Source organism: Rhipicephalus microplus, chromosome X (assembly GCF_043290135.1).
Source record: "Rhipicephalus microplus isolate Deutch F79 chromosome X, USDA_Rmic, whole genome shotgun sequence".
In the NCBI taxonomy this organism is placed as follows: Eukaryota; Metazoa; Arthropoda; class Arachnida; order Ixodida; family Ixodidae; genus Rhipicephalus; species Rhipicephalus microplus.
The window spans coordinates 97,916,180-97,943,648 of record NC_134710.1 but is presented as its reverse complement, the minus strand read 5'-3'; the positions used below and the strand labels follow the sequence as shown (position 1 = coordinate 97,943,648).

The following is a 27,469-nucleotide window of genomic DNA, read 5'->3' as shown; positions in this document are numbered from 1 at the left end:
AAGGCGTGAGGAACAGGAGCGTCAGGAAAGGCGAGAGCAAGAGAGAGAGCAGTGGAAGGAAAGCCTTAAAGTAAAACTGGAACAGGAGCGTCAGGAAAAGCAACAGGAACAGGAGCGCGAGAAAAAGCGTGAGTGCAAAAGAGAGGAGTGTCGCTTAGAATGCGAGCATGAAACAAAAAGACAGCAGTCTGAGAGAGAGAAACGCCGCTTAGAAAGCGAGCGTGAAATAGAAAGACTGGAGCACGAGATTGCGATCCGCAAACGAGAACTCGAGTTGAGAAATAGGTCAGGCAGTAGTCCCCAGCAAGTGGTACCTTATCGCAACTTGAAGGCCGAGTTCTGGATGTCTAGGTACATGCAGCCATATACAGATTCAGGGGATATTGGCTTGTACTTTAGGATATTTGAGCGGAAGTGCGAGGAACTGTCATTTGAGCGAGACACATGGTGTCAAAGGCTACTAACGGTTCTGCCTTGCGAGGTAGATGAAGCTGTTGCGCGACTCAGTGAGCAGGACGCGAACAACTATGAGGTAGTTAAGGCAGAGATGTTCCGGATATTCGGAACTTCCGTCAGCAGAAAAATAGAGCAGCTCAGACAAGAGTCTGAAAGAATGTGCGAAGCTGAAAGACGGGAGTCTGAAAGCGAGGCGCGTCAGGAAGCGCAAGAATCAGAGATCGCGCTAGAAAAGGACCCGCATATTCTCGAATCCATCAATGTAGAGCATGTAGAGAACGAGGTCTTGGCCGGTCTGGAGGTAGAGACGATGTCGGGAGACGCTCCTTGCGTGGATGAGGAGAGTGCCAGCAGCCCTAATGGGCCCAGTAAGATGCTGGAAACCTTCTTTGTGCCTCAAGAGCATGTTTCGACATCGTCGAAGGTAGGCATGGGTAGAGCAGTGGCTAATCGAAGCAAGAACGCGATGCTTCAGGAGTGCAGCGATGCTATCAGAGAGGGCCCAGCTAATGATTCTATCAGCGTTAACAAAGATAAATTGGCCCGGCAGTCCGTCGTGACACCGAGTTCAAGATGTTTGAGCGTGGGGAAAAATGTAGCACAAGCTCCAACAAGCTTCCTAACCCCTCAGTTCCCGACGCGACATGATGATGGCATTGAGAGAAAGGGGGCAAGCAAACATCACCGAAAACGAAAGAAGCGAAAGCGCACCGCACTGTGTAGGCCTAAGGCAGATCTCACTCGATCTCGAGAAAGACGAAAAGCTAGGCCGTTAGTTCGTTTCAGGAAACTTCAAAGGTGGCGTTCAGAGAGGTACAAGCAGCGAGCCAGGTGTAGAGGGGGGAAACGAGGTGCGTTACCCCAACGAAAAGCGCGGTTGCGTTCGACGACTTCGGGAAAGCGGCCTTGCCCGGTGGGTCAAAGTCGAAAGCCCAGAGTGGCTAAATACTGCGTAGGGGAGAACACAAAAGAAAAACGGCACAGGTTTCACCCCTGCTCCTCATGTCCCTTTTGAATTCCTGACGGGAACAGGCCGAAGTGGAAAATGAGGTGTGACGGCAGTGCACTGCTTAGAGTTTGTGCATTTTGTAGCTTCTGGCGTGCTCGAAAACTGCTGGGACCACGACCCCATCGGATGCGATTCAAAAGAATCTAGTTGAGAAAGGGGGAACGGTCAGTTCGAGTAACTTTTGCACAGGCGTGTTAAATATTGTTACTCAGTGGTACGTCAAGATGCGTATTCAAGTCTTTTAAATTTTGTAAGTTACGTGATGCGGTATAATTTTTCAAAAGGAAAACCGCCGAACCAAAGGCTGAAAGATAACATCGAAGCTTTAATCATTTGAACGAATATACAAAAAAAAACTGAACAAAATGTTTCATTTTTTTAGTGTTTCAAAGGTTTAGTCACATATTGCGTGCCTTCACTGCCATGTCGATTTGGAGTGAATGAACATTTGAAGGAAGATGTTAGAATAAACCAAATAATTTTATAAAATGACTAAACTTGGCGTGACACGGTGTAGTCGTTACGCGCTATGAGAATTGAGAACAATTGGCGCACGATTTTAGCATAAACCAGGGCAAGTGTTGTGGGGTGCTTTTGGTAAGTATTTCACCTAAGATTACTTTTGTGTTCAGTTGAGGGGCGTTTTTCTGTAATGATTTAAGGGGTCTTTTGAGTAATCGAAATATTTAGCTATGAGTAAGAGTGTTAGTGTGGTTGCCATTTAAAACAAAAAAAGCGTAGGTGCATTGTGGCACATTTGAAAGACCGGCCTGGTTGCCGAAAACTCATTGCCGGCGCTTGCTGGTTCTAGCGGTTGATCTTTGTGGTTTCAGTGGTGTTGGGAGACTGCGGTTACTGTGATCTCTCCCGTCGAGCAGCTCATACTACCCGACGTCCGAGATCTTCCCGTCGGAGGCGGAGCTGTAGCGATCAAGCTATGCCTTGACCCAGCGGGTCATTTGCCACGCCGGATTAGTGCCAAAAGGACAGTCTCGCCACGGCTGGACGGAGGAAGCAACAGAGACCGAGTCGGCGCCCACTGATTGACAGCGGCGCCAACAGTGTGGAATGTCGCCAAAGAGGGTTTTGGAGCCGCCGCTCTATCTCCCGCCTGGGCCACGCATCGTTAGCGCGTTAACCGGCAGACGACGACGGCGCTGGTCAAAGGGCTCTCCCCAGAGGATTCCACGAACCTGGCATCTCTAAAAAGGCCGCGCTAAGATCTCCTCGTGGGAACGTAGCCTGCGGCCGGCATCAAAGAGTCGAGGCACCCGTGCGTCTTCCGCTCTCCCCCTCCCTGTTCTACGGCAGCGCTGCGACTAGTGGCAAGAGTGTGTGTGTATGTGCAAGCCTGTGTTGTGCCTCTATGAACAGACATGATGGGCGGTACTTCATTGAGAGGAACTGCCACATCACCATTGGCCCGCATTGTTTTATATAGTGATCCCCAACCTAGGGACCTAGGAAACGGGGGTCAACAAAAAGGGCGTGGAGTGCCTCGCCCAACGTTCTTCTCATCTCTTCTGTCATCTCGACAAATCAGTGTAAAGATGTAAATAAATCCGTTAAGTTTGCTCAAAGCTCTCCCCTAGTCCTTGGCTCGACGGAGCGACGGCGATCGGCCCCGCTACCCGCAGACTGTGGTAGCCGTGACGCGCAACAACTGGTTGGCAGCGGTGGGATGCCATCAGCGACCTTCCTTCCAATTCGTAACAGTGTTTAGTGTGCTAGCGAGCGAGTTTTTTGTTTCTCCGACATCCGTGTCTTTCGGTAGTTTCACTCTCCAGCGTGGGGCTTTTACTTGTGCATTTTTTTTTATTTTCGGGAGGACCACCCTTCCGCACCCTTAGCGGTCACGGCGTTGTCCTTTGCGTATTTCTTCTATCGTGCCTTTTTAACAGCGCGACGTGATCGAAATATTCCCCGTGGATATGCCTCTGTAATATTGATTTCCCAGGCGCAGCTATGTCGATGCCTTATCAGGCGCCCGTGCTCGCGTGGCTCTTTGCATTTCTCTTTGTCTTTTGTTCTTTTCCTGTTGTTGATTCCTAAACGTCTGCGTCTATATCGTTGACGTAAGCTCAGCGGTGGGCCATGTTTCTTTCTCTTTCTCACCGGTCCTTTTCTCTCCTGCATAAAGAGTTGTGCGCGAGACAAAAGCAAACACTTTTTTTTCTTCCTTCTTGGGTTTGGTGGGTGGCGGTGTTGTGCGGGATGGGGTGAGAGGGGTGCCGTGGAAACATAACCAGAAACCACAGGAGCCCCTTGTCTCGCTCGTTGGGCGGAACAAATAGACGACCACGAGGTCACACACTCGGCGGCCGGCAGCGGAGGCACAGGCCCCGGCTATCTCTGGCTTTCTTTTTTTGTTTTTTCTTGCCCCCTACAGTCGGCCGTCTGCCTTTGTCTTTCATCGGCTCGTTAGCAAATAAAGCAGACCCAATAAGCCAGTGGGGGGACGATGTCCAATCGGTCCTCGGTGACGGCGCCTGCTCGCGAAGCGCAGCAGAGGTTCGCCAATCGATGGCTCCGACGATATGCTTTCATTAATCTCAACGAGTGGCGGCTCACTCGTGGGGAGCGGACTCCTTTTCATCCCGGGTTCGCTCCTTTTCGTCTCCCTTGTTTGTTTGCTTTTTTGTTCCCCTTTTAGCCAGCGTTCAGCCTTTCTGGCCTGTAGCCCACTCTGCACCATACTCTCCTGTCGTCGCACGTGGTCATTGTTGTTGTTGCTGATGGTCTCCCCCCATTATGCGCTGCTGTCGTTGCTGCCTGAGCGTTAATGCTCACAGCCGGCGCTCTCCTTTTCGCGGAATCTTGTCGCAGCAAACTTACTCTCACGTGCATACACCGGTAACGACACGGTTGCAAACATCAGCGAGACTTTTCGTATCGAGTGGGAAACGAGCCTCGCAAGAGCGCTGGTTCTCAAGAATCTGCTTTTATTGCCGGTGCAACTAACTATACGCGAGAGCCTCGCAGAGCTTCGTTATTACCACCAATTGCGCGTAAGCTTCATTTCTACGGAAACTAACCAAGGTAATGCCTGCTACGGTACATCACTAATTAGTTGGATCGTTTAGTAAAATATCCATTTTGAACTCACGTTCTTTCGCTGGTTTCTATCCCTGGTTAGCTTACTGCAGATTTCAAGGGCGTCAGTGCGAACACAGCTCAGGTATAACGAAAGACCAAGAAAAAGAAAACTTTCGGCTTGATTTCTCACTTTCTCCCGTGCTCTCAGAATCATTGTTTATTTCCAAAGTTTTCGTTATGGGCATCCTTATTAGCTTGGCTAGCGGCTGCATTGAAGCGAGTAGAGCAAGGTATCAACGAGACATTGATTCAACCGCTACATTCCTACTTCAATTTACAACATGCTTACATCATTTGTATCTTCCCTAAAAAAAGTCCGCGCCTATGCAAATCTGTGCGTGAGAAGCCTCTTGCATTTAGCACTTTGCACACGGATATTGGCACCCCGGAAGGCACCTGCCGGAATGCATCTGTTCATCGACATACATTGCCGATTGTGCATTTAGTCATTACATAGCCTTCTTTTTTTTCTGATTTCCAACTCGGAAAAAGACAGATTCATGCATTTTTTCTGCTTAGATTAAATTACCGCATGTGCCAAGTGAGAATAACGAGATATCTGTAATTGTATACTGCAAATAGCAGCTGGCGTCTTTCCATTTTGGTCGCATGATGCTTTGAAGCTCTCGTATATCCCAACTTTTCTTCGTACGTGATGTTCACGCAACGCATACCAGATATCGCGCTGTGAGATCAAGGACCACATAAATTGCAGAACACTATCCCTGGTGTATACGCCCGCACACACAGGTGCACGCTAAGCACTTCACGTACGAACATACGTTTTAAATTTGTAGTGATTCTTAGCGAACCAACTCCACTACTTCAGATCTATCTATCTATCTATCTATCTATCTATCTATCTATCTATCTATCTATCTATCTATCTATCTATCTATCTATCTATCTATCTATCTATCTATCTATCTATCTATCTATCTATCTATCTATCTATCTGTCTGTCTGTCTGTCTGTCTGTCTGTCTGTCTGTCTGTCTGTCTGTCTGTCTGTCTGTCCGTCCGTCCGTCCGTCCATCCGTCTGTCTGTCTGTCTGTCTGTCTGTCCGTCCGTTCGTCTGTCTGTCTGTCTGTCTGTCTGTCTGTCTGTGTAAGACACATTGACTCAATTCACATAAAAAACAGTAAGGCCTGCGTGCAACACGCAGTTCAGTCAAAGCGAAAGCTTGAAGACTGGCGTTTCAGAGCCTTTTTAACACTCTTCAGGCAACTGCTACAAGCGCACTTGCCGGATGCCCACTACATCATAAATCAACACAATTTTCGTGTAGTGTAGAGGCATTCAATGTGCCATTCTTCGCCATTCTTCAGAGAACAGTGCCATGGTACCCGCTACGCACTTGCAAAGAATTTCATGCAATTTTTCGATGCTATGGCTGATGACAATGAATAATTATGTCTAGAAAAATATCAATGTAATTTAAGTATGGGCTGGAGCATTCAATGACGCATCGGTTTGCGATTCGCATTGTTTAACACCTGGTTGTTCCTTAGCTGTTCTAAAACAATTTATTACTCATGCCAACGCGATTCCTTCTTCGACATCAAGCCTGCCATTAGGGACAGTTTGCGACGTTGTTTCAAGAAGTGGGGTGGCTTACTGGTATTACACTTCATTGGCACGAAGGGGCCCCGCGTCCGAAGGTTATTACCTTCAAGGTTATTACCTTTTAAGTGTTTCTGTTATTTCGCCAGATAGTGCTTACTGACACCGGTGGCGGCTGGCAACTATAAGGCACACGCGACCCTTGTTGTGATCTCATAACAACCTTCACTGTGAAATACGTGTCGAAACATTTCGTAGCGCTTGGCTCAAATACAAATAATGCGGCGTAGGTCACTATACTCGCTGGCTGCATTGTGTTAAATCGATTTACACAACGCGTGGCAGCTGTCATATGTTTCAGTGTACTGTAGCTAATGCAGCATTTTCTCGCCCTGATGGAAACGCTTTTGTATCCGCAGTATCTCATGCGAGCCAATTTTATTGAACAACATTTATGACATGATCATAGCACGGGTTTCGCATTTCTTTTTATCCGTATGCATGCACTGCCTTCATCGAGTCGTGCTTGTGTAGATAGCAAGTAAGCAGGAAAGATGCTCATTAATACATCCTCTGACTTGAACTTATTTTCAGCACCAGATCCTTTAGGCATGGTATGGCCCTCGGCTAGGAAGCGCTACTGTATGCCTAAATTTATTACTTACTGCTCTCAACAAAATTATTGTTCCCTACATTAAGCAGCCCCACCTCCTGTTCATCGGAGGGGCAAAATGAATGCGTGCACTATTTATTTTGTGTGTCGACCCGTCGAACAGCAAAAACCTCATAAACGCACCCAACTACTTGTACAGTGCACAACGCGACACGGCAGTAGTTGCCGCAGCACTTGACTGCGGCATGAACAAAAAATAAAAGAAAAATTTTGCCTATGTTTTGTTTCCTACATTCGCACTAATTTTTTCCTACACACTTTACACCACTCTTTCGCGAAAAACAGTCTCAAGCAGTTGGCGCAGCAAAAACAAAGCAATTTTATGTGCCATTCAAGCTGTTAATGAGGCCGGAGTGTTTATTCGGAATATTACGTCCTAGTTTAACCTCGATATTAGTCTACGATGACCCAACGTCTGTAGGTTAGCTTGCTCAATTAAACGGCAAACGCTGCTCCTTCTTAGCAAACATTTTTACTACATTTGCCATTTCTCTTTTATTGCAGTCGTCAAAGCTTTGTGTTATTGGCGAACGCCACAGATAACTATACAAAGCATGATGCAGTTTTACCAAAATCTAACGCACGCACTAAACTCAAATACATGAACCAGAACAAAGAAAACCTCAACGCGAGCGGTGACTCAATTTCTTGAGCCAAGAAAAAATTTCCTCGCAAGCGTGCTGCGAAGCATTCCAAACGATTTCCTTTCGTATGACTCAATTTAAGAAAACAGTACGCGAAGTGAACAGCACAATGCCAGAAACGTTAGGTTGAAGCTTCAATGACCAATGCAATACGCACTTAACATAGTATTGATGCTGTTCATTCCTAGCAGCACCAAACAGAGGCAGATGAAACAAGTGAAGGCCATGACACACGCCGGGCACGTTATGCCACATATTTTAAGGCGTCTCCCTGCTACTGTCCGTACTTATTCATTGCTTTAAATGCTCATGAACATGGAGCGTGACGACAACTCTGTCGCGTCGACGCCATGTGCGCTTGTTTCGCATCTGATTCATGCCAGATCCCAGCCCAACGAAATCACACCGTACAATCACAGTCGCAAAAACACGTATACGTATAATGTACTTGAGTAGGTACTGTAGTAAATAGCTAGCACGTGTCTTTCCTTAAAGCAGTCAGTTATGTGTTCCCATCCTATAGCCGACGTGAAACTGCATAGCACCGCCGCTTTTGGCCAGAGTGACCACTCTTGTAATTTTTATGTTACTCTATGCACATTCCGTTTTCCAAAGCAGGAATGGCCGGTGGAAGACATCGAACGAGTGGCCTTTTCTGTTCAACTGCGATAAGATACAGCTGCTCGCAACTTCAGCGAAAAAAAAAAACCCAAAATATCATATCGTGCATAGCCACATCTATACCGATAAGCAATGACTAAGCGTTTCTTTAAGATGTGGCCTTTTCGATGAGCCCCAAGCAAGATGGGCTGCTTCACGGTTGTTCGCCGGCCGCCCCTACTTCGGAAAACGGAGTGTGCTTGTCTATCTCGTCATCGGCGTGCTTGCAAAAATAGCAGCGCCACGTGTTGCAATTGGGCCATTCCGGCCACTGTTCATTTGTGCTAATTTTTGTTCGTTTAGTCCTGTACATTCTCGCAGAAGTGTAGTTAACATGAAAAGCATGACACTAGACGTTTTGGGACTAAGCCTTAGCCGGGTAGAAACAAAAGCGCCGATGTTAATCATGCTGCACGTGTAATATTCATGCAGTCATGCATTCAATGTCCTTGTTCAACGTCGTTGTTTGCTAGTGGTGAATATGTTTGCGAGTTCCATTTACTTTAAACGCCCAGAAAATGGCAATGCTAACATTTTTTTTCCTGCCCTAAACTGCAGATGCTCCGGTGTGCAAGCAGGACTCGGCGGTGGTGTACGTGGGCTCGCGCGGCGACGAGGTGCAAGTAGTGTGCGAGGTCCTAGCCCATCCGGACCTGGTGTCCTTCCAGTGGAGCTTCGACGGCGGCGGCGAAGGCGGAAGTCGGGCGATCCATTCGGGCTTCAGCGGCGACCATGCCACGCTGTCGAGCGTCATGCGCTACATGCCGCTCACGGAGGCCGACTTCGGGACGCTTTTCTGCCGCGCCAACAACAGTGCCGGCCACCAGCAGCGACCGTGCGTCTTTCACATCGTGCAAGCCAGTGAGTGCACTATGAGCTCTTCCAGCGCTAGGCCTTGTTTCGTGTGTGACAGCATTGTTGGCCTAACTGATTGAAATCAAACGACATTGGCTCGTAGTAGTCATCTTTTACTCAAAATTGGCTTACACTAGTAGCCTGTATGGTATGGTAGTTTGCTGCGGTAACTGCACTGCTCTGCTTTCTGTTCGGCGGGCGTTAGTCCATCCGTCATGAACAAAAAACATCGAGCGGCTATGCGCTATAGGGATTGGGCAAGTACTGCTATCGAGTGTACAGCATGTGCGAGTTTAAAATAACACTCCGCTTGATTGAAGTGGAAAGGTATAACCAAAGAAGGGGCACAGGACATAATAAGCATTCAAGAGGAAATAATAAATAAACAAAATGAAATCAAACCTCTTTGCGATGACAAACAACGTTGGTCGTGTAAAAAAGCCATCATCAGTCACCAATAGTGCATTAACTCGTCTGAAACGTGCTCTCCTCGTCCTCCTCTTCATATTCTGCTTCGCTTCCAGAACACGTGCGCGTATTCGTCAGCTTGACATGCAATAGGTAGTTATAGTTTAGCGTGAGAACGGGTGTTAAGGCAATACGGTTACCATGCCGAAAACGTTTGTTGTGGACATCGTGTTTTAGTTCAGTGGGATAACGTTTGCGTACCCAAGCTGTGATGATGGCATCACCTAGGAGAGGGTAAATGCACTACACTATAAGAGTGCTCACCAGTCTAACCGACTAAGCAATAATATTGGTACTTTCTTCAGTAACAATAAAAGTAAAGAAATGTGAATTACGCACGGAAAGCGTTTTTTTTATTTTGCAGCTTTGTTTATTCATACATTCTACTCCACTCAGGAGCGTTCGAGATAGAAAGTGGTCTCAGAAAGCACGTTGAATTACCCGTAACACTTGGTCGTCGAGGCCGGCGAAGCCATTTTACATATTCCTTTGCCACGAAAGAGGATCCGTTCACATCAATGCGAAATTCAGTTCGAAGCGGGTGTCCGAAAGCCACCATGTTTCACGTACACTATATGTATACACTGGGTTAACCACGCAAAAGCGGTAACGCTAAATCTAAAAAAAAATTAGCGTGCATGTTGTAAGCGCCACGTGTTATTTAGAGCATTGCGCAAGTGCATTTCTATCCCGCCTTTCCGGTGAGCACGGCCCGCTAAACTAATACTGACTGAAAACTGGGTGGGCGAGAAAACGAGGACCAAGAAAGAGAAAAGAAGGGATAGACAGAGAAATGAAGAAAATGAAGATGCAGGAAGACAGAGGAATAGAAACATCCACAAAAAAGATATCGAAAAGATAGAACAAGATAGAAAGATGCAGATAGAAACAAAGAAAGAGAGAGAGATAGTGAGAAAAGATATGCAAGCGAGAAATATAGAAAGCCAAAACGAAATTGAAGAAAGCACGCGAACAAAGAAAGAAATAGAAACGAAGCAGGCCGCCCAGCGTCACTCTTGCTTAAGGCCTGCGAAGCTGGACTTGTTTTAGCAGAATCTGCAAGGAATATCTCATGGCACCTTTCACTTGCGTCACTACCTCCCAAGGGGGCATTCGCGTCGCTGGTGCAGCGCGTTTGCTGCTCAGCTCTGACACTATTTTATTACGAATCATCTTCTTTGGAAGCGTTTATCAGTCTACGTATACTATAGGTTTACGCCAGTCGGTTTCAATATTTACCTTTCAATGAATGCCTATCCGCAAGGAGAGAAAAGTGGGAAAATGCCGCGTCCTTAACTCCCATCCTTGTCCATCCTTGTATATATATATATATATATATATATATATATATATATATATATATATATATATATGTGTGTGTGTGTGTGTGTGTGTGTGTGTGTGTGTGTGTGTGTGGGTGTGTGTGTGTGTGTGTGTGTGTGTGTGTGTTTGACAGCGTTATTCAAAACAGGTGCAAAAGTATGTCGTGTTTTTGTTAGAACAATCCTCCAGCAGCGGTTCGAAGCAGTGAAGGATGATTTTTCATCGAATCTGACGCATGTGGGTAAACACAGTGTGTTTTACAGCTCTTGTAACATGGGGCCAGTACAGTGATGAAACTCGTAGAGGCAGCAGGACCATTCATCTTCGTAGTAGTAAAGTGGCGTCATTGAGGTGCCTACCACATCACTTATACGTAACAGAATATATAGCATTTTTTAAGTCATTGTGGTAAGCATATAAGACCACAATTATTAGGCCTTCTCAGAGTTACTTTTCTCGGGGGTATACCTGTATTTTAGAGAAACAGAGGAGAGCTGAGCTTCTGGGTAGCTTTTCGTGTCCTGCATAGGTAACTCTATACTTACACGTCATGCGCCGAAGTTATGAAGATTTGTGCCCGTGAGTGCTGTTTCAGCACTGGCCAGCCGGTTTTGTGAATAACTTGCGTTTATTCCCAGCATCAAAATTAGCTCCTCTTGCGAGCAATCTTCGCGACCCAAGTTATAGTTCTTTGTGTTTATCAAGAAGCTTTGGTGAATGTCTACCGAAAATTTGGCGTTGATCTGATAAGGTCTAATGAGTTCTATACTTTTGATCAGTAAAACTTGTTTTTCTCTTTGCTAGGTCTTCATTATTCAACAGAAGGTCATAGCTACTGCGTAGCTTTTCAACAGTGTACATATTCATAAGAACGTTTTATCCTAGAGTTTTTTTAAAGAGAAAAGTTTATCAGTTCCGCAATTATGGTTCTTAACGTATCATTTGTGAGCCGATTGGGGCACACACGTAGGAGTATACGTCTCTGAATTCGGTCCCTTTACTTAGATAAGCTTTTCTGATGCTGTTGAATGGGGCACTGAATAATTGTCAATGTTTATTATTTCCTTTTCCATCCTCGTGAGTTCTGTTTGCTGCATATGTGGCAAACGTAAACTTCATGACTGAGTGCAAGTCCACGTCAGCAGTACTTCGCGATTTCGGCTTTCAGAATAAATTATACTTTACAAGCGCAAAGCAGAGTAGAACGGATATGGCTCTGTACATTGCTCGCAACAAGGTATCTCTTCCCATGAAGACAGGGGCGTCATAACGTTTTTAATTTTTGTTTAGACTTCCCCATGATTTTATAGCCTTTCAGCGGGAATATTGAACACCTAAATGCATAGGCATATGCAGGCGAAATCAACGGAGATAGCACGTGAATCTTCCTTGAATAGCGGCCCTTGGTTTAGTCTTCATCAAATGAAGTGGTTTGCTCCTGGTGTAGCAATTTAATTTTCCCGCCTTATTGGTGCTCAGATGCCCTCGGGACCAACGTGCACAATACCGAGTGGACTACGTTTCTGAAGTTCATATTTCCGTTTGTGACTAACTCGGACGAGAAAAATTTGCACACGACTAATTAATGTTCTCCTAGCCTAAAAGTAAAACGCACACTCTTTATGAACGAGAGCATTGAAGCGCAATAGCATTATGCGACGCTAGGGCAGGCAGAGAAGGACAAAAGAAAGAAATAATAAAACTATCCCTCATTAAGTGTTCCTGCTGAATTAGAGATAATGGGAAACGAGACAGAAACAAAAAGGAACATAAAACTGGTTGGCTTTCAAAAACAAATGCCGGTAATATTCACTGCACAGCCACCGTTTGCTCCATGTGTCTTGAGTTACGCTTCCTACGCTCTTTCATAAATGAGGTGTATGTGAATTTATTTATGGTCATCCGGAAGCGCCGGTGAGTGGATGCCTGGCCATTCAGCTGACAGGCTGATGTCGTCTACCCCTTATTTCTGGTACACTCTAGTTTGTTAATATTGCGTGTCATTTTTTGTTGCGTCACACGCTGTTAGTTTCTTTCTTACTATCTCCTCGAACTTCATTGTTATCCTCCGAGCTTATGCTTCATATGTCAGTGCTCAGAATATACTATACACTGCTTTAGGGAGAATAATAAATTTTCCGTTATTCTTAGGAATCACTGCCTCGTTCGAAGCCATTCTATGGTGATTTTTTTTTTAACGTGACAGTGTTAAAAGAGCTTGTTTCGCAGAAATTCTGTTGTCGGCAGCCATGTCAGCATTGTTGGTGTTGAGCGAAAAGTCATGATCTTGCGCGTTACTGAAAAATTGAGCGAAATGCAATGAAATAACAAATTCTCAGTCTAAGTGGGAATCGAACCCGGGTCATTTGCGTGGCAAGCAGGTGTTCTTGGAATTAGAGCGAAAAAACTTTCTCGAAATACAACCTTCTCATAGAACTACTCGACTTATGTGTCGTCCTTGTATGTTATCCTTGCGCTGTTTTAGGTTGTATCTACTATTTTAAAATCAAGAGGGGAGCCGACAGATGGAAATACGTAATGGGGTAATAAGGGTGAACAGGGAAAGTGGCTCAGACTTGCTGACCGACGTTTCAAAAGGAACTATCTTTGACAAAGCCTTTGACAAAAATAGGTCGTTCTACTGAAACGTCGGCCAGCCCGTCTGAGGCGCTTCCACTGTTGACCCTTATTACTCCCCTATCTACTATTTAGTTTCATCATGATACATGCTACCCTTTCATTGATGCTATAAAATTATTCAGTTACACGCAAGGTCTGTGTAGATCAGAAACACTCCACAATGTTGTTGCTTCTCAGAAAGCCCTATCTGAGAGGGCACCCAGGGAGCGAGATTTATTATTCAGCGAAGAATGCATTTTTTTTGTAATTGCACCTGGGAGATCTAGACGTCGCCTCTGTTCTGTCCTGAAGGGCTTGCTATGGAGAGGTTGGAGTTTGTATAGCAACTGGGATGCTCCATTTCTCTGGCGTTACGCTGAAAAAAATTGAGAAAAGTGGATGGTTGCCCAAAAACATTGATGAACAAACAAACATGTCACCAGAGGCATTGTACTCAATTCAATTTTTTAATTTCATTTCAGATTTTTTATTGGTACGAATACAAAAATATGACATGTGTTTAGTATACAAAAGGAGGTCCCAAAGTCAAAGACTGTATCGGGACCTCCTGTTAAGGGCAAATTGAAGTAAAACACTGTTAAAAGCAACATAACCAATAATCAAAATTATAAACTAAGCATAACTGCAACAAAACATTGAAATATATATATATATATATATATATATATATATATATATATATATATATATATATATATATATATATATATATATATATTTATATATATATACATGTACGCACATATACATACACATATATACATACATACGTACACATACAATATATACATATAAAAAACAAACATAAAACAAAACCAAATAAATCAATGAATAATGTGAACAGTATAACTGAAAAAGAATACAAAAAGTTGTAATACATAACATGTGCTCAATGGTTGCAGATTTTCGTGAAAAGTATGCTGCTCTAGCAATTTTGGGATTCGTGAGTGGAGAGTCTGCTAATAAAGTTGACAGTGTAGGGATCTTAAACCAGCACTCAGAGTTCGGTTGAGCGAATGTTACCGCGTTTGCACCCTTCAAGACCATCTAACTTCGACGTCGTGCTCATACTGATCCCTATGCTGAAACAGCTAACTACCATTTTTTTTAAAGCAGAAGCTGTTAAGAGATCGCAACCACTTGTTTGGCGCCATGATTGCCCGGCACCACCCTATAGTTCATAATCAATATCGCGTGAAATGAGCAAGAAAAACAAAATAAGCAAAAAAAGTTACCTAGGTTAGTAAAATGGCATTTGAACATGGGCCCTCTGCATGGCAGCCCAGTATTCCACCTCAGAGCCACTCTTGCAGTATTTGCAAAGGCGTTGCAAACTGACCCTATGCGGGCTTCATCTCGACTGAGGAATCTTGTTACCATGTGTAATATATCATGTTACAGGTTTGACACAGTGCGAATCGCGTAGCGAGTGGACCGCTTTCCAACTCATTACGAAGGCACAGAGATAATTTTTGCTGTTGTCAGCTATACACAATCGACAAAGTGCACATAATGGCTCGAAAGTATATGTAGTGGGTAACGTGGTACTCTGAATACTGACGAATATAATGAAAGTGTGAACTTTTTCCTACTTTGCAAAAATTATAAATTGTGGTGTAGTGGGCACCATGCAAGTCTACATGTAGTAGTTTTCCCAAAAGCTTTCAGAAAAGGGCCCGCAAAGGCCGCTTTTCTAACTTTCGCTGTGTGTGTGCTTCGCGTTCCGTGCAGGCCTGGCAGTTTTCTGCAGCGAAAGCTGCCATGAGATCCCGAGTAGGGCCGTTTTGGGGGTGATGCTGCGCTTTCTGCGCCTGTCTGGCGTTCTTGTTTTTGATATGGATGAATTAAAATAATTGAAGCAATCATTTAGTGTGACTGCAACAAGACTCACATATACTGTAACACCTGTACCACTACCCGTGATGCCTGCCCTCGATCGCCTGCAAATTCCTTCTTTTAATCTCGCCCAGTTAGGCGGTATGCCATGGAAGAGATTCTTTCCTGGCCGCGCCAAACTTTTATATGAACACATTTGTGTCAATAGTGGCGACGTTATTCTTCCCACTCGAGTGTCCAGATTGACAGCTTGCGGGTAGTGCAAAATGTGTGCAGTCCTACATGTAAACTACTGGGTTACGTTCAATATTCTTTATCATAGGCAGCTGAAGGGAGTGAGAAATTCGGAGCAGGTCCTCGAAGTGATCTAGCTGGGTGAAGAAATTTTCTTTAATGGAAGCTCTTTCTTCTACAGTCTATACGTACAGAAATTGTACATCTCAAGCCCCCTTTGAAAGGGATACCAAAATTTTAAAAAACGCGCTTGTGACGTCAGTATCAGGCACACCGAATTGCGTCCCGACGATGTCATTGTCGTAAGTACGGTTCATCGAGGAGACGTCTTGCTGTCCCCCTTCGTTATCTTTCCTTCGACGGCCGCGGAATGACTCCATGTGGGTGGCACACAAAATCTCCATGATCGTTCAGTCTTGTCTTTCTTCTGCGGCACAGCAACTTTTCGGCGGCAGGCGTTCCATGCCGTACCACCACTGAACGCGCTGTTGCGAAAGAGAGAATACGGAAGAAAAAAAAATCGAAAGGGAGAGCAAGCTGCAAGACAACTGCCTGCGAGGCTATTTTATAGTGATAATGATAGCTATTTGGCGAAAGTGAGAGGTGGTGGCGTTGACGTCATGAACGCTCTTTTTCCGCTGCGTTCTTACTATCGGAGCGCCCCCAAATGTGAAACATTTGTTATCGTATTTGTTTCAGCAAACCTTCAATTACAGGCACCAGGTTATGCATTTTTCCTATCCACCTAATATCAGTAAATATAAAAGTTAACTTGGGCAACTTGGGATGTCCGATCAATACGCCTTAGTCTCACAGGTAAAAACTTCTCGTAGCTACTTTTGGGACAGTCAAGATATGGACTTCCATACTAACATCGACACTTTTGGACACCTTGGTTCTCACTTACGTCGACTTAACTTTTGAGAAGTATACCTTTGTCGATACTACAAAGAACAAATTCTTCTCTGGCTGTAAATTAAAACACACTCACAAAGTGAGAGAGAGTAAGAATGTGTAAACTATTGCACGTAATAGGATATGATATCAATTTGTGGGGTTTAACGTCCTCAAACCACCATTTGGTTATGAGAGACGCCGTAGTGGAGGGCTCCGGAAATTTTGACCACCTGAAGTTCTTTAACGAGCACCCAAGTATGAGCACACGGGCCTACATCATTTTTCGCCTCCATCAAAAATGCAGCCGCCGCCGGGATTCGATCCCGCGACCAGTGGGTCAGCAGCCGAGTACCTTAGCCACTAGACCACCGCGGCGGGGCACGTAATATGAGATGCCGAGAGAAATGCGATCGCACAACCCCAACGGCGCTGCCCAATTGTAATGTGATTTTATACTAACCGGCATCGTGTAGCATTCGCACAGTTTTTGCAATGGTACGTCGAAAATGGCGTAAAAGCATGGCGTAAACCACGATTTTTCTCATTGTGAACACGATGAGACATGTAAAGGAAGGAAGCTACAGAGGGGTCAGAAATGCTGACGAGTTACGTCATAAGTTACGTGAAACGCTCTGTAGCAGAAGTCGAATAACGTGGATGAGGAGGAATATGAAGGCGAACGGATTAAAAAGAGAACGAACATGTAAATGACGTATGAAATATTTGAAGACGTCTTAGATAGTGCTCTTCCAACTTAAGGTCATGTGACGCACCTTGGAGCCTATATGTTGAAGTTTGTGAAATTGTTTTCGTTTTGCGCACCTCCCCCCCCCCCCCTCCTTCCCTTCCCAGTTCTCGCTGAGAAGGCTTTCTAAACTCTCTTCCATCATGCTATATCACCAACGGTATTCGTTTTTTTTTCATGTTCACACTAGCCGTGAGACCAATGAACTGTCGTCTCCATATATGAAAAAATAAAAAAAACGTGTGTAGCAGAAACGCTGATCTCTGCTTATCAAGTCGAATGATCAAACACTTCTATCCGTAACTGTAATAGTATAAAATGGCTAGTTTTCAGTGATTCCAAGTCGCTACTTTCGAATGATCCGCCATCTCTACAGTGTCAACTATGAAAAGAGAGGAACTTTTTTTTTTTGTTTCACCGGGGTGATGCATTTGTTCTGAAAGGGCAATCTGCGCGTCGCCCAAATAGACGGCTCCTCACGGCGTCCGCAGTGAGTTCGCAACTCTCGCTGCAAATAGTCGTGCTATATTCGGGCGAAAGAAACGAAACACAGATGCGAGCCCTTTTCCTTTTCAGCCGCATTTAAATTTAAAAGGCATCGTGACTTCCAATGTATACAGCTTTCCAGCGGCCATCACTGAGCATTGACGCCATCTGTAAATGGCTGTCGAAGTCAATGAGCAAGGGGCTTCTCTCTTAAAATGGCGTGAGCCGCCATAGGTTACCCCCGTGACACTCCGTGGGGCTATTGACGTTGAATAAGGAAAAAGCAGGGGCAAAGCGAAGATGACAAGGCCGACCGGGCGGCAGCTGTCCGGCTGGCGAGAACGAAAGCCGAGGCATTTTATTGGCACCGCAGCCTGCCGTCTGTGACAACAGCCGAAAGCCCGATCACGCATTCGCAAGCGCCGCGCGAACAACGGGGAGCAGAGCAAAAAAAAAAAAAAAAAGTGGAGCCAACCGCTGAGAGCACTCGCAGCAAAGTCCTCTCGGATGTGCCACTCCAAATCGCTGCCACGCTGTCTTTCAACTCGAGGGCGCCAGCCACGCGCCGTCACCCCCTCACTCCGGCTGCCAGCGGGAGATGATAAAGCCCGTCTCAAGGGCTCCTGAAAAATGCTCCATCGTTGCCGGGAAAAGTATTATGAATTACAAACGCCCGATGGGCGGCGATGGTGGTTTTGTTTGTTTTCCACTCGAGTAACTCGGAAGGATGTCTATTGTTTCTTTTTTCAATGTTTGCCTTAGCATTGATATAGTAACATCTGCGCGCACGTGTGCGCCGTTGTGTCTACCGGAGCGTGCGGCTGCCACCGTGCCGCACGCGCCGTGGCTATTCTCGAGAGGATTTACCTGGATGCGATGAGCGATCTCTTCTATTGAGTGTCCCCCAACTCGGACGACGCCCCGGCAGGTTTCGGGAGCGCCGCATTCTGGTCGTTACCGCTACGATGTGGGCACGTGCGCAGCGCTTTCGGTCCGATTATGAATGGAGGTGCTTTGTTCCCGGCACGGGATATCAGCCATTCTGAACGCCGGCGCAACTTAGTGCCGCGGCTTTTGATGATACAGCTTTTTTGTTTTTTTGTCGTGCTTCGCTCACGGCCTGACTTAAATGAGCTTGTAACGAGAACTCAAGTGAACGGCGCATTCTGGTTGCCAGGTAAAACAAAACAAAACAAAACAAAACTGAACAGCCACTGTGAGAGCATAGAGCATTTAAGTGATGACCACTAAACAGACAAATGGACGGGAAACGCAACCAAGAATGGTCGCGGGTGCTGTGGTTATCAAGCTAAGAACTTTAAAGCCTCAAACTCAGTTGAACTCCTGCAGGACATAGTAAATCGAATGTTATGAGGCACGCTGCAATGGAGGGCTCCGGAAATTTCGAACATTTGGTGTTCGTTAAGAGAAAGTAGGATTGGGCTTTTTGGCGTTCTTTAACGTGCACATACATCGCAGACTACACAGGCCTACAACATTTCGCCTCCATCGAAATGCGATCACTTTGGTGGGAATCGAACCCGCAACCTTCGGGTCAGCAGTCAAGCACCTTAGCCACTGTTCGAACCACCAAGGCGGACATAAATTGGAGATCACTGGGAGCTCCACGTCAAGCCGTGCAGTGGGCATAAAATGTGTTTATAATGGTGGCAAAGCATAATTAAATTTTAGCGCCCCGTTTTGTTGCATCGTGACGTAACGGTGATGAGCATGAGATCAAGGGTTCCGTTATATAGTCGTGGCAACAGGATTGTGACCGGGGCGGTATGATTAACTTCTTATTCGCCCTGAATTATCGGGTGCCGTTGAGGAGGCCCCTGGTGGTCGTTGTTATTCCAGAGTCGATCGTTATGTTCCTGGTCCCTCATAACCAACAAGATAGTATCCGGATGTGGAACTATAGTTTCATTAACTTAATTTTGAGGTTTAACGTAGCGAAAGTGCACAGCATGTTATGAGGGAGGTCATAGCGGAGGACTCGAGAATAATTCCCACCTCCTGGGGCTCTCAGGATACACAAACCTTTCGCCATGCGCCCACATCTAAAAGCTATTGGGATCGAACCCATGACGCCATGCCAAGCATCGTATTGTAACAGCCATTGAGTCTCCGCAGTAATATTCCCGAAAGGTTTGCGCACACACATAGTGTATTTATAACGGCACGGTGTTTTCTTAACTGCATTTTTTGCTTTGCTTTTTTTTATTTTTCAATACACTATCGCGCAAAAGGTTAGGTTATTCTACCCGCCATACTGCTACCGATTGGCAATGGCAGCTTATAGAAAACAGATGAAGCTTGATTTGCACAATTATGTGCACCATTATTGAAATACGCCAAGTCATTTCTTAATTATTGATCCTAGCTGGTTAAAGTAATGGAGTACAGCCCATACTCTGGACTGTGCAGTTGTACGAACATGTTTCTATTAAACGTGCTCCTGAACGAGCAACGAGAACTGATATTATTTGAAGTCTCCTCTAAAATTATAGTGACTCACCACGGCAGATTAGCAGATAAGGTATTAATCTGCTAAGCTCGAAGACACCGATTCAATAGTGATTCATTCTTTGAGACAGAATGACGCGTCGACGCACACGGATGTATCACGTTCAGTTGGCATTAAAATGCTTTCACATTTGAAATTTGCGCCAGTTATGTTTCTTTATTAGATTTCGTCACCTTATCACTTCTGCCATGGACCCAAGGAGCGGTATCCAATTTTCTTTATCCTTGACACGAGCATAATAGTTTGGGGGGGGGGGGGCGTTAAACCTGTATTGTCATGTATCCCTCCTGCATGCGGCGCTGTTAGTCTTCGATGACAGGCGTTCACCGTCAAGAGAAGGATTTTATATGAATTCAAACAAGATTGCGGCGCATTCAGGTTGGTGTGGAACACAAATAATGCTTCAATGAGGCATCCATCGAACTGATATCGAACTGATAGGCATCCATCGAACTGAGTAGCTAAGTTTTAGTCACCACGGATACATAATTTTGAATGAAAGATTTGGCCTTTCTGCAAAATAACGCCGAAAAGTGTATACAGGTCTAAAATGAGCAACACAAAAGATTTGATCTCAAAAACTTTTTATCTATTCTGTGAAAATAACTTACTGAAGTTATGTAAACTGCATCCAATGAAATATATAAAGCATAAAAACTTGATATTTCAAGTTATGGCTGACATGAATGCCTTAAAATGATTTTGAAGGTGTTTAAAAAGTGTTGCTACAATATATAGGTATGTTTTTAAAGGAGTGTAAATTTTATAAGTTTTGTACACCTTATATGCATTGCGAGGTGTAGTTTACAAAACTGTGATTTGCTTTGCATGGCTTAGAATGAAAGTGCTTCGTATCCCACGTATACTTCAAAGCATCTGAATATTTATATTTGTATTTAACATGCAAACAAGCTAATTAGGTACCACTCTGGTGTTCCTGATTGATTGATTGAATGATTGATTTGTGGGATTTAACGTCCCAAAACCACCATATGATTATGAGAGACGCCGTAGTGGAGGGCTCCGGAAATTTTGACCACCTGGGGTTCTTTAACGTGCACCCAAATCTGAGCACATGAGCCTACGACCACTCTGGTGTTCCTGTCAAGTTCTCAAAAAAACTTGGTCTATAATTCACAGTTTATTTACAGTGACACTACAACGTTGTTAGTGCCAGGATGTGCACATCATTCTATACTAATGGTAAGAAGCCTGCTTATTATTAGAAAAATACTCCAAAACACTCGACATTCGAATCACAACAACACTTAGTATTGCGTGTTCGATTCGACTTCGAAAGCTTCAATTCGCCCTCTTCCACCAGCTTCCATCTGTCGGTAAGAAGAAATGGCTGCGTGGCGCGAAAACGGTCGGATATGTCAAACAAAAAAGCGTGCGTCCTTTTAAAAACAAAAGCCGCGTTTCGAAGATTAAGGTGACACCAGGGACCATCAAAGGACTGTGGTAACACGCAGTCTTCGCAACATGCAAAAAGGCTTTTTTCTTGTGCATGCAGGTTGATACATGCTGAAACTTAGTAGCGCTAAGGAACATGGGAGAACGCAAGGGAGGAACGTTGCTTTCTGATGACGCATGCAGGGTCATACAGAGAGTGGGGCCTTTGATGGCAACACTCACATCCACCTAGTTTTAGAGTAACGAACTGGTTTTATTTCTTCTCTTCCGATAAAGAACGAACACGAAAATACCTTGCTACAAAACGCTGCTATACACATGGCGCCTTATACAACTCAGTGTATAGAAAATGTCTAATACAGCTACACGTAGACACAGGAAGACCAACATGCCGATTCTCAGATCCTTTAACGGAGTTATTTTCATGCAAAGCAAAACGACAATACGCAAGAGCAGAATGATTACAAGGAAGACACTGAACCGGAGGCCTTGTCATTAGGGATAGTGATTACATGACAGCCGAAAGCTGCGGCTGTGGGAGTCTTCGTCGCTCAGGATAACATTGCAACTTATCCGCGCAGACTGTGCAACAGCTTGTTGAATAAACGTTTTGTCTATCAGTGAATTTGAGCAATGAGCTCTAAACTTTACACTTGGTTTAGCTATGTAAGACAAGAATAAAATATTCAGCCAGTTATAACGACAATCACTTGGCATGTTCTATACCAAGTATTTTATTTCTTTTTTTTTTATTCATTTCATGTGCATAAGGAGAAAGACACACAGATTGTAAGGCACGCAAGTTCGGCGATGCCATAGAACACAACATTGGCCAATGAAACCAATGAAGTAAGATTAAACGATAAAAAGTATCTCACAGAGAAACCAGGCAAAGTTTTCAGTCATTCTTCTATTCTTCAATTTAAGAAACACTTAAGAGAGTGCCTTTTGCTCAGCCGAATCGGTGAAGGCCAGCTTGGGCAGCTTTTCGCACATCGCACGAGTCCATACCAGCGGCCTCACAGCGATACACCGTTCGAGCTGCGTGCGTCGTCCGAGCGTGTAATCTCACATTCGCACAGCCAGTCGAACACCAGTCTGAAGGTTCTTCCGCCTCTTTGTTTTCTTCCTTCCGGGTCGCCCATGAGGGCATGCCACCATTGTACGGTTCGGGCCCTCTTTTCACGGAACAAGCTTCCGAGGTCTGCGGCTCGCCGGCACCGAGCCCATCAGCCACAGCCGTCCATGCCCGCCGGGCGTGCGTAGGGGCAGGCTTTGCAATGCACCGGGGCCGCGCACAAAGCACCCGCCTGCGACGTCAGCACCGCTCTGAAGCCGGCGTCTCGGAGATTGTCAACCTGCGGAGGCCGAGCCGTATATTTGGGCGTCGCGGCCACACGCCACCGTCCCCTGGCAAGTGGCACTCGCTGACGTCGGCGAACCCATAAAGAAGTGGGCCGCTTAACCGGACCGGGGAGGGGTTGCAGCGACAGGCCTTGTTAAGGGGGTCCCAACGCTCAGCGGAAGCGGAAATTTTAAACGCGCCCCCGTCGCAGGAAGAAACGACCCCCTCTCTGTCACCATGCCCGGCGTTCTGTTCGTTTTCCCTACACGGCGACGCTTGTCCCGCGACGGCAGTCTGGGGAGGGAGGGGTTGCCGAAGGGAGCAGCGAAGGCCAAATAAATTATAACCTGCATCAAAACGACATCAACAGCTGGTGAAGGTATTGTTTTACTGATCACGTCTGGGGCCGTCAACGCGCGTCGAGCTCGTTGCTGTCAACCGATTCTGAGCACGACCGATCGCGGCTTCTCTCGCCTCCCTCCTCGAGTTGTATGTGCTTACTCTTCTTTTCCGTGTCCCACTTGGCACCGCTCATCTATTACTTTGCTTGCCGATCCGTTGCTACGATGCCACCAGGCCTGCTTTTATACCGAACTGCGTTTGTTTCCCCCTCTCGTCGCTGCTTTTTGCTCAACTTCGCTTCTTCGCCCTGTGTGGGGTGGCCTGGCCGCAATATATATATATATATATATATATATATATATATATATATATATATATATATATATATATATATAGACATGCCGTTAGTTATCGCTGGCACGGAGGTTCCGCTCTGCCTTCCATTCCGACAGGTCGCGTGAGTTTTTTCTCTCTGTGGGCCCAAGACGTCTCGCGGCGATATCTTAGGAGCGTTTTTGAGCGTCCAGACCACCAGCGGTATTATTGATGCGAAGGGGCGCTTTAGGCCACGCCCGCAAAAGTAAAACGCGTGCGGAGACACAATGCTAGGCACATAGCAGCCGGTAAATCAAAAGAGCGTGGCGCAGCTTGCGAAAGAGTGTGGGCGTTGTTTTCGCGCGCCAGGGGGAAAAGTGTCGAAACCCGTTTGTGGCGCCGAGTACACAGCGTCTTGTCGTGTGGTCCTATACCATCTTTCTTTGTTGTGCACGTTACTGTGAAAACCTGACATGCCGCACCGTACAGGCTTCCAGCGGGATTAGATGCCAAACGCTTTGCATGGGTCTGTTCGAAAGCGCCTTGAAGTAAAATGACCCTTGTGAATTCTGGCCGTCGCCCTATGTACGTCAAGGAGATTGCGAAAGGTTGCACTCCACAATAGCAGGCGTTGGACTGGTCTCCTTGAAGGAGACGCTATACAGAGAATTTCACGTATCAGTAAAGTGCAATTTAGCAATCTCAAAAACACCACTCTTGCAGGCATGCGGACTATACGCTTGGTATAAGTGAAAAAACGGGCGAGAATAAGATGTGGGTGGAGACGCAACCTTACGATTCCCGCACCAAAAACTGTGACGTCATAAATTTTGAAAGCATCTATTAGGTCCTTCGTAGCTTTTAATTGATAAAAATGCCATCTGTGAGTGTCTTAGATCTAGCATACGAAGCTTCAAAAAAATTTCACAGAGCCAATGCCGAAAAAGTACGAAAAATGCATTTTGAAAATCTTGACTGCACACTAAGACATTTCGGCGCGTAAGTTAAAAATGAAACTTCTACCTCAATTTTTTCCGCTAAAATGAACTTACGAGAGCGAAATTGGTGGCACTACAGCTCTCAGAGTGCAGTTTATCAATCTAAACCAATTCATTGTTTTTCTTTTATATCCATTCAAAAACAATGAAGAACATCCCAGCATGACAAATCCGTTTAGCAAAAGTTTGACATGGTTGAGTTGGTTCATAGCGGTAAGAAAGCACAGTGCTAAAGGGGACGAAGAACGCACACGAGCTCTCGTTTATGGAGTGTGATCTTCGTTTCTTGTCTCAGTCGCGCTGTGCTTTTCTATTGCCCATCTTTAACGCCGGCAGAGCAATGGATGGGGAGGAACCTGTTTCTCGTAGTAACTTGTCCAAGAAATTCTTCTCGAGTATAATATTCCAAGATAGCTATATCACACTGAAGGTACTTGAAATAGGCAAGGAAAAGATAATAAAGGAAACAGCGGCGTATTAAACAGCATAACAATAACATATCATGCAGAACAGAACAGTGTGTTAAGTCAAATAAACTAGTTCAATAGAGAGCTCTTGCGAATGCATCATCTTTACTTATTTATTCAAAGGAGCAGGGACATTAAATTTCAAACTTGCGATGTTGCGTTCATTCGATTTCTTGGTATGCATGAGTGCTTTCAGCGAGGTATGAGGGGCGTCCGTTACGCAGAAGCTATTATATTTTTTGCGCAAAGAGCGTCCAAAGGCTTAACGGTGCGGTCCGCACCAAGCGACCTCGAGAGTATTTTGACGTGTTCATCAAGCTCCCATAGGCCACACTTCAGACACTGAATGACGATGAGCGAGCAACGATGGCATAAACAATTTTAGTGTTGTGAGCGCGGTGCCTACTTGTGGTGCCGCCGTCTGGCGATGACGCTTGCCAATGGGTTCACTTTTTATTTAGCTCCGTTCATGCAGCCTGTTCGTGTTAATCCTGCGTTTTCGTTGTACCACTTCGGGTGATTTCTCAAGTTTGTGGACGATGATGACGGCAATGACCACGATGGGAGTGATGAAGACATCCCTACATGTGCGCTCCAAGCAGACGAAACGTCAGCTGAGACTCGCGTCATGATTTAGCATGGCCACGCCATCACATGGGGCTGGGCCACGGGAGGTGGCGCTTGGTAGCTCCAGCAGATCTAAAAATTGGCGGGCTTTGGACCTGTTTTGAATTTCTTTCCACCCTAATCATACGAATCAATATTATAATATTATTTCATCCCTCCGATCAGTACCTAATCGTTACTAGGGGATCAATAAGTTCCCGTTGACGCAAAAAATGCGACATGCCTAAAGTTACTCATGGCACGGCTCCTTCAAGGAATGCCTCTTGTTGTCCTTTTAGTCGTGAGCGGGCTCCTCGTTGGTAGAGGCATCACGCGTGATATGTATTTGCTGCTGAGAGCAGAATTATTCGCAATCTCCCCACTCGGCGGTACAAGCAAAAACACAAGTGTCACCTTTGTTTCTCAGCTTCGAAAATTGAACGCCAGCACGGACGCGCACAGGTAAGCTGTAAGCAACTGAGCCGGTGAAGCAGAACTGCCCGTTTCCAACGCGAAACTGCAGTCGGACGCTGCTTGAATTTGGCGTCTGGTCCGACCGACGGGAACATTTATCTGCCATTAATTATGCATGTTCCCTCATGCGAGCGTGTTAGGTGCTCTCCTCGATGGCACAACCCCACGGGCCACTTATTTTACCCTCTGGCTGCAGTGGCAGCACCATGCAGCCCCTTGTCGTCACCGTCACTGGCACCGAATAGAGTAGCTCTGTCCCCCGTCTCCTTTGCGGCCTCGCGGTATCTGTACATTTCCGACCCGCAATGTCGAACCGATAAGGCCCACTTTTTAATTCTGCCCATTGCGATGCTTTTCTTTTCTTTGGCACCGTCCTCCCGACTTCCCTCATCTGCCTGCAGGAGGCCATTGTGCGCACAGCTAAGGAGAATGCAGACATCTGTTTCCGACTGGGTCTTTATCTGCTCCTTCTGCGTCTGTTCACTCCGTCGTGTCGCTTAACAAACCGTGGGAGGTAGGGGAAAACAGCACACGCTGTGCTCATTTCCGAACGACTTTTGTCAATGCGAATACGCGATAGAGAGAGAAAGCGTACGTGCGTGTGTGTGTTGTGTGTGTGTGTATGTATGTATGTGTGTGAGGAAGGAGGGTTTGCTTGCTTGCTTGCTTGTTTGCTTTATTATAACGCGAGTTAAAAAGCATGGCTCTGACAGTGGTGATACACTTTTGCCGGAAAGTGGGGTCATTTGCGGTGTCGTAATCTTGCTATAGCCTGTCTGCATCGCTATTTCTTCATTTTAAGCGAGCATTTCTATACGGAGACCACGTCGTCGCCCAGCGCGAAGCTCAGTGTTTATCTTTCCAATGACTTCATAAGGGGGCTAATTCTTAACTTTCCATAGTCGTATGTTAACTTTTATGTGCGGAGGATGTGAAAATACAAGAGGAGATGGGAAGGAGGCAGGAAAAAGAAGACATTGAGTTAATTTTGCTTACATTTCGTTTTTGGTGCCCTTGGCAACTGCTCGACTTTTCATACACACGGGAGCCGAAAGCTTGGAGCACATTGACACACGCGCACGCACGCAGTACTAACACTGGTCATGTAACTACTCCATTGCATGTAGTAATATTTTGGGAACCAATTGCATAGCATCATTTTAAAATGCACCTATTCTTTGTTTTTTTTATCACTGAAGTGATGGCGATATTAAAGGGCACATGTACCACATCGAGTTCAACGGCGGGAGAGCATAGTTGCAGAGAGTCTAGAAGCGCTATCTCATTTATTTTTAACGCGATACTGTTAGAGAGCTCGTGTCGCAGAAATCCCGCCGTCGGCGTCGGCCCCATTGGTTGTGGCGACAAATCGTCTGTGCATCTGCGAGCTA

General features: G+C 45.6%; 1 protein-coding gene across 1 annotated transcript in view; it reads left to right on the top strand.

Annotated features, from left to right (window-relative positions):
- Positions 1-27,469, top strand: part of LOC142775673 (synaptogenesis protein syg-2-like) — a 575,499-nt gene that overhangs the window by 487,491 nt on the left and 60,539 nt on the right. Inside the window, exon 7 of the mRNA XM_075877314.1 lies at positions 8,660-8,962. Within this exon, the coding sequence (XP_075733429.1) occupies positions 8,660-8,962 (303 nt within the window). The remainder of the gene's footprint in view (positions 1-8,659; positions 8,963-27,469) is intronic.